Raw genomic sequence first — 7,001 nt, 5'->3', positions numbered from 1 at the left:
CAGGTGGGTCTCTGGGGTCAGACACACTGGTCTCCACTGGCAACACATTTCAGGTCCCGGGTGAGGAGGCGGAAGAGGTTGAACACGACAGAGGCTTCGAGGCAGTCCCGGGACTCCTGGGGGCAGAGGGGGATGGCTCAGTAGCTCCCACGTCTGGGCTCCCAGCTGAGCCCAGCCATCGGTTTCCCCTCCCCGGTCACTCACCTTCTTCGGGGCCTCCTGGAGCCGGTGCAGCCAGTGGTGGAGGCGGCCCCGGGGCCTGGGGCCTGCTGTGGGCCGAGCTGGGACCTGTGGGCAGAGGAGGGTGGTGTTGAGGGTGTGAGGCAGGGCCTGGAACAGAGGGGCACGTACAGGTGGCCAGAGCCCAGACGCGGCCCGGGTGCCCCGAGCGCTCACACAGGCCTGGAGCTTGGAGTGGATGTGGTGCAGCGTGTGAAGGGGCTGGTCCAGGATGTGATCCAGGGATGAGTTAGCCGTGGCCTCCAGGACATTCAGTGTCAGGGCCAGCTCCGCCTCCAAGGCCACGGGGCGCTCCCACACCTGAGGAGGAGACAGAAGACAGGTGAGAGTTGCACGTGAGAGAGAACAGGCGAGGAGGCACAGGTGAGGGGGACAGAGGAAGGGACAGTGGAAGGTGAAGGTCGGGGTCAGGTGAGAGCCGATGTAGTTGGCTGAGGGGAAGGGGTCAGGGGACGGGTGGGGAGGGCAGGGAGAGAAGGACGTGAGGGAAGGAGGAGGTGAGGGGCCACCTGCAGAGCGGGAGCAGGGCGAGCGGGTGAGGGCAGGCGGGCCTGACTCTCCCAACTCACCTGCAGCTGCCTCAGGTCCCGGGTCCTGGGGAAGAGGCGGGAGCTGCAGTTCCAGTCCTTCTGCAAGAGCGACTCTTCCTGGAGAGCAAGGGCAAGGTCAGCCCATGGGGGGAGGGACAGAGGGAAGACCCCAGGGAGACTGGAGGATGGCCAACAACAGGAGGACGGGAGGTTGACTTCCAGAAGGACCGCAGAGGCAGGTCCACCGCAGGAGGACAGGAGATCGCCCACCGCGGAGAGGGTGGAGGGCAGCCCAGTGCGGGGAGGGCAGGCCCACCTTCAGCCCAGGTAGCCTGGGAGCGCACAGAGGGAGGGGTGGAGGGTCGCCCACTGCAGGAGGGGTCGGGAGAGACTCACAAAGGCATCCTTGGCCCTCTTGAAGGCCTGCAGCTCTTGTGGGGACAGAGACTTGAACTGGGCCATGTGGCAGCCCCTTGCACCTGGGAGGGCCCCGAGGGGTGAGGGCACAGGAACCGCTCCTGTCCTGCTGGGCGCCACAGTCATCAGCACCAGCAGCAGCCTGCAGCCGGGGGCCACGTCTGTGTTAAGGAAGGACAGAAGGTGAGGGGAGGGAGGGCGTCGCGGGGGGGAGGGGGAGGCTCTGGGGAGGCGAGGGTCCCAGACAATGATGTAGGGGCTGACCCAGCTTCATTCCTGCTCTCTGGTCTCTGCAGCAGATGGGGATCAAGTGTCGGCTCTGAGGCTGCCGCCTGGGGTCTCTCAGTCTCGTCCGGCGTCTCTGACTTCAGCCTCCTCCTCTGGATCTCAGCTCGCTGCTCTGTCCTTGTCTCTGAACTTCCAGCTCCGTCTCAGGTGTAATTCCTGCCTGAGTTCCATGGCGCAGCTTTTAGCCTGTGCAGCTGGGCAATCCCAGCTGATGTAGGAAAAGTGAAAACACAGCTAGAGGCTGACACTGGCAACAGGGGAGGCGAGCGCTGGGAAAGCCCAGAGCGGGGCGGGGCCTGTGAGCCCTGTGAGCTGCTCAGGGAAAGAGAAACTGACATGGATTCATGTCCCATTTCACCTCCAAGAAAGTGAGTAAGGAAGTCAAAATCAGGGCTGGGGCAGCTTCAGCCCCACACGGCGGGTCTCCTGCGCCGGTGCCCAGGCTGATCTAGGACTGCGGTGGGGAGGGGACAGAGGGACTTCCTTTTTGGCAGAGTCCCCAGTACAGGGAGTAGAGGGAAAAGGCACCTGTAGGAGGTGTTGCCATGAAGAGCCTGGGACTTCCAAGAGGGAGGCTGTCTAGGAGACGGCAGAAGGTCCAGGGGTGCTGCTGCGGGTGGGAGGGAGAGTGAGAAAGGCAAAACACTCGCGAATTCAGAGAGGACACCAGCTGCTCCCCACCCTTCCCCACCTGGTACCTATAGAGACAGCATGGGAGCCTGCACCGACCTGCTCTCTGACTGTCAGGCGCACAAGGACCCAGGAATAGGAGGATGTGCTATGAAATTGAGCTGTGACCAGTACTTCAGGGAAATCAGGTGGGGTTGAGAAAAATGCCTTCATTCATTCACCAAGTACCTATTTGCCCTCCCACCCCCGCTTTGGGTCAGACCCTGCTCAAGGTGCCAGGAAGAAAGCATTGCAAAAAGAAAAGACGTGAAACAATCCTTCACGGGGCTTTTTACTGGAGAGAGGTGCAAGGTAGTACCTGTGTGGGACACGGGGATTAGGCATGTGCTATGTATTACGTTAGGTCAAGTCAGATAACGGAAAATGAAAGAAGTGAAGCAGGGACGAGAGCAGAGTGTGAGAGGAAATCTGTATTAAATAAGGTCATGAAGTGACATTTGAGGGAAGACCTAAAGGAAGTGAGGGAGGGAGCTCTGTGGAGACCTGAGGGGGAGCCTTCCAGGAAAAGGGAACAGTCAGTGAAGAAGAGAAGCAGAGACACGCCCCTCCTATGAGCCCGTACGTCTCACCCTGTTCACAGAGGCTCTGCCACAATATGGTTTGTTTTCTTTGTTGTTGTTGTTGTTGTTTTTGGCCGTGCTGCCTGCAGGATCTCAGTTCCCCGAGCAGGGATTGAACCGGGCCCTCGGCAGTGAAAGCGCGGCGTCCTGACCACTCGAATGGCAGGGAATTCCCTCGCAACGTGCTACTGAACACTCATGGTAGCACCAAGGACATCCTGTGCTTTGCCTACATTGCAAATACAGAGGACACTGCAGGGACTCAGAGGAGGTAAGAGACTTCGCCAAGGTCACACAGCAAATAAGTGGTGAGGGCAGGATATTAACTGAGTTCTGTCTGACGCCAGAGAGTAACCACTACGCTCAACGGCCCCAGTGTAGCTACGTCTCCTGACTTGGAGGTAATGGACGTCTCGAACAGAAGGTGTGGAGTCCTTTTGACTATTACTCCCACCCCCTCTTTCCCTCATTCATAATTCCGGGGAGAGGGTGGACCAAAGTCCTCATTTGGGAATGTCTTTGAGCTCTGATACGTAATGTTTTTTAGAAATTTTTTTATTGGAGTATAATTGCTTTACAATGTTGTATTAGTTTCTGCCGTACAATGAAGTGAATCAGCCATATGTATGCCTATATGCCCTCCGTCCTGGACCTCATTCCCACGCCCCCATCCCACCCCTCTAGGTCGTCACAGAGCACTGAGCTGAGCTTCCTGTGCTTTACAGCAGGTTCCCACTAGCTAGCTATTTTACGCATGGTAGTGTATGTATGTCAGCCCTACCCTCCCACTTTGTCCCACCCTCCCCTGCCCCCACTCTGTCCACATGTCCATTCTCTAGGTCCACGTCTCTATTCCTGCCCTGCAGATAGGTTCACCTGTAACAGCAGGTGGACTTCCCTGGGGGTCCAGTGGGTAAGACTCTGTGCAGGGGGCCTGGGCTCCATCCGTGGTAGAGGAACTAGATCCTGCGTGCATGCCGCAACTCAGACCCAGAGCAGCCAAAATAAATAAACTTTTTTTTTTTTTTTTTTTTTCTGTACGCGGGCCTCGCACTGTTGTGGCCTTTCCCGTTGCGGAGCACAGGCTCCGGATGCGCAGGCCCAGCGGCCATGGCTCACGGGCCCAGCCGCTCCGCGGCATGTGGGATCTTCCCGGACCGGGGCACGAACCGGTGTCCTCTGCATCGGCAGGCGGACTCTCAACCGCTGCACCACCTGGGAAGCCCAATAAACATGTTGTTTTAAAAATAAAAGCAACAGCAGGGATGTGCCCAAGTCACCTACCAGTGTTCTTTCTGGTCAGTTTCTATTAATTGCATCGGCCTTACATCAGGGGAGGACGCATTGCAACAACTGTGAATCCTGAAAATTGACAAATTATCTCAAAATCCCTCAACATCATACTGTTTCTCTTAGAAAGGAAGTTCAGGGGAGTGGTTAGGAGCATGGGAGCTGGAGCTAGACTCTGGGGCTCAAACCTGGCTCTGACCCTCTCTAGCTGTGTGACCTTGGCAAACAGGCTTTGCAGTTGGCCACGAAGATTGCCCATCCACAGATGCAGACAGATTTTAAAAGTGCAATTGTTCTGCATTTACAGGTGTGATTATTTAATGGAGACCAATTATTAAGGCCATTCTGTGGCTTCAGCTGGAAGCTTCAGAAACATTATTTCAATGTATAGTACTCACTGCAAGGGAAGTGTAACAATGCCATGGCATAAATGAGTAAACTGAGGCTCAGAGAGAAGTAATTTGCCCAGACACGCAACACTTAAGGGGCAGGGGCAGAACTGAAACTCAGGTCACCTGATTTCCCTGTCTCAGCATTTTGTGCTGAACAGCCCCCCTCAAAATGATCACGGAATAAACAACCCAAAGAAATGCAAAAATAGTTAATAATTCGCTATAAATTAACAACAGAACACAGAACGGCAAATACACACAGGAACTTCATAAACACAAAACACGCCTAAGTAACGGAATTCAAAAAACTACTTATCCAGAGGACTTTTGGCCCTTTCACTACCCAGTCCCTCAGGGAAAGAGACTTCCCCAGCGGGGACGTCCAAGAGTCACATATTCATGGAATCGCAAAGCGGGCACTGAAGGTTCAAAGCAGGGCTGGGACCTGTCATGAGACAGGACTGTTCCTGTAACCACAGAAGTAGAAACTGGTCCATGGTACGTGGTGGTCAGCGACCAAGGCGGACACGGACTCCAGTCTTTTCCTGCCAGCCCGGGCCCTGGAAGATCTTAGGGCAACGCATCCCGCGGAAATATCGCTGCTTCCGGGGGAACTCGTTGTGGTCTTTGGGAAAAGGGCGCCTCTGGCACCAGCGCCGGCGGGTCCAGGCTGAGAGATCCGCCTGGTCCGATGGGGCCACGGAGGAGGGCGGCGTCCGCAGCCAGGCGCCCCCAGAGTTTCGGGTCCCAGGCGGAGCCGCGGCGGGATCACAGACAAGGACCCGAGTGCGCCACCAGCCGCAGGTCCCACGCGAGCAGGCGCAGGAGGTTGAAGATGACGGTGGCTTCGTGGCACCGAGGCGAGTCCTGCAGCCCGGGAAGGAGGCGGAGCGGGGCTGAGTCAGGGATCTCCTTCCCCGAGAGACCCCTCTCCAGACCCTCACGGCTCCAAGCCGGGCTCCCGTCTAGCCGCTTTCCCGCCTGCTCCACTCACAGCTGTGCGAGTTTGGGGACGCCTCCTGGGCCTCCGCAGGGACTTGCTCCGGGAGCCTGGCCGGACCAGCTCGAGCTGGAGGGAGAACAGGAGGTTAATGAAGGCGGCGGGGAACCAAGCCCCCCCCCCCTGCGCAGACCAAAGCCCGGATTTGGGGACACCGAGAGGACGTGAATCGTGTCTGCGCCCGTTTCTGGCCTCATGGGACAGATTCGCAGTCGGGGGGCCTGGCCTCGAGACCAGGCGCGCAGAGCGAGCCGGGAAGTGTGCGGGGCCAGGGCGCGGCGCACTCACGCAGGCCGCCACGTCCCGCCCCGCGGCCGCCAGCAGCTCCAGGGTCGGGCCGACGCCGGGGAACAGCTCGGGGCTCGGCAGGCTGCTCAGCACGTCTTGGGCGTCGGCGAGGCCGCGGGCCACCTGGCGGAGCAGCGCACGGGACTGCGGGCACCGGGCGGGAGTTAGACGGGGCCGCGCGCCAGCCCGCGCTCCCCCACCCCACCCCCACCCCGCCCGCCGCCCTCGGGCCTCACGGAAAAGCGCGGAGGGTCCCTCCTCCGGCGGAACGAGCAGTTGCGCGGCCTCCAGCTCAGCGTCTCTTCTTCCTGCGGGGCAAGGGCTGGGGTGACGCGGAGTCTCCTGGCAAGGGCCCCTGAAGCGCTGGGACGTCGGAGATTCCTGGACGTGGCTGAGGACTGGCCGGGACGGTTGTGCTTATCGTGTCCCGAACCAGGCAGCGCGCCGATGGCTGAGTGGGGCTGAAAGGCACCCGCGCTCCCCGTGCGGAGCCTGTGCCCCGATGTGGAGCTGAGTCCGCCTGGAGGGGGCGCCCCTCTGTGACCCGCACCAAGGCCGTGCATGAGCTGACCACCCGGGCCTCCGGGAAGAGGTCGTGGTCACAATTCTGGACCCTGAAATCTGAGATGTGCCTGCTGGACGCTAGGACGCGAGGGCCCCTCGGGACAAAGTCTGGTGTCTCCGAGCCCGGTGGGCCCGCGGTCCAGGGGGCGGGGGCGTCTGAGCATCACTCACGTAGCGGTCCCTCAGTGCCTTGATGGCCAGCAGCGCCCGGGGGTCCAGGGAGCGGTAGTGTGAGAGGAAGCGGCGCGGAGGCTCCACCACCTCGGGGTCCGCTGCCACGCCCACCGTCACCAAGACCCACAGCCCCACGGCCACCGCGGCTGCGCCACTCGGCCCCATCGCTGCTCCTGCAGGACGCGACGGACGTCAGCGAGCTCAAGGAGAAGGCCCCGAGTCCAAGCCCCTGCCTGTGGTTAGACTTGCAGAGGGACTGACGCTCAGAGCGTGGGCTGTGGACACACGCAGGGGAAGAGACAGGATGGGCCCCCTCCTACCCTCAGCCTCTCTCCTCTCTCTCCTCAGCTACAATGTGTCTCTGGAGCCTGGTGCTGCAGCAGGGCCTGCCTTCCACTGTCCTCTGGGTGGTGTCCAGAGTGGTGTCCACCTGGGACAGCGGTGCCTGCACCCTCCGTGGTGGCTTTTAAGTGCCCAGCTGAGAATGGTGAGCAAGCGGGCTTCCCCGTGCAGGGTAAGCTTTCCCAACGTCATTGCTGGCCATTGACTAGCCCAGAGGGTTGCAGGC

The 7,001-nt window shown here is 59.7% G+C and overlaps 2 protein-coding genes across 2 annotated transcripts; both read right to left on the bottom strand.

Annotated features, from left to right (window-relative positions):
• Positions 1-17: 17 nt before the first annotated feature.
• Positions 18-1,461, bottom strand: LOC113617028 (interferon lambda-3-like). The gene is made up of 6 exons (XM_027100357.1): positions 1,452-1,461; positions 1,167-1,348; positions 810-887; positions 397-540; positions 205-288; positions 18-116 (listed from the first exon to the last, which is right to left on the bottom strand). The coding sequence occupies exons 1-6, from the start codon at positions 1,459-1,461 to the stop codon at positions 18-20; spliced, it is 597 nt and encodes a 198-aa protein (XP_026956158.1).
• Positions 1,462-5,175: 3,714 nt separating this feature from the next.
• Positions 5,176-6,598, bottom strand: LOC113617027 (interferon lambda-4-like). Its single transcript, XM_027100356.1, has 5 exons — positions 6,431-6,598; positions 5,932-6,003; positions 5,696-5,839; positions 5,402-5,476; positions 5,176-5,274 (listed from the first exon to the last, which is right to left on the bottom strand). Exons 1-5 carry the CDS (start codon positions 6,596-6,598, stop codon positions 5,176-5,178), a joined length of 558 nt encoding a protein of 185 aa, XP_026956157.1.
• Positions 6,599-7,001: the final 403 nt, after the last annotated feature.

Source organism: Aethalodelphis obliquidens, unplaced genomic scaffold (genome assembly GCF_003676395.1).
Source record: "Aethalodelphis obliquidens isolate GAN/ISIS:26980383/991018 unplaced genomic scaffold, ASM367639v1 scaffold1254, whole genome shotgun sequence".
In the NCBI taxonomy this organism is placed as follows: Eukaryota; Metazoa; Chordata; class Mammalia; order Artiodactyla; family Delphinidae; genus Aethalodelphis; species Aethalodelphis obliquidens.
Note: the sequence above shows the minus strand (reverse complement) of the source record. Positions and strands in the feature narration are given on the sequence as shown.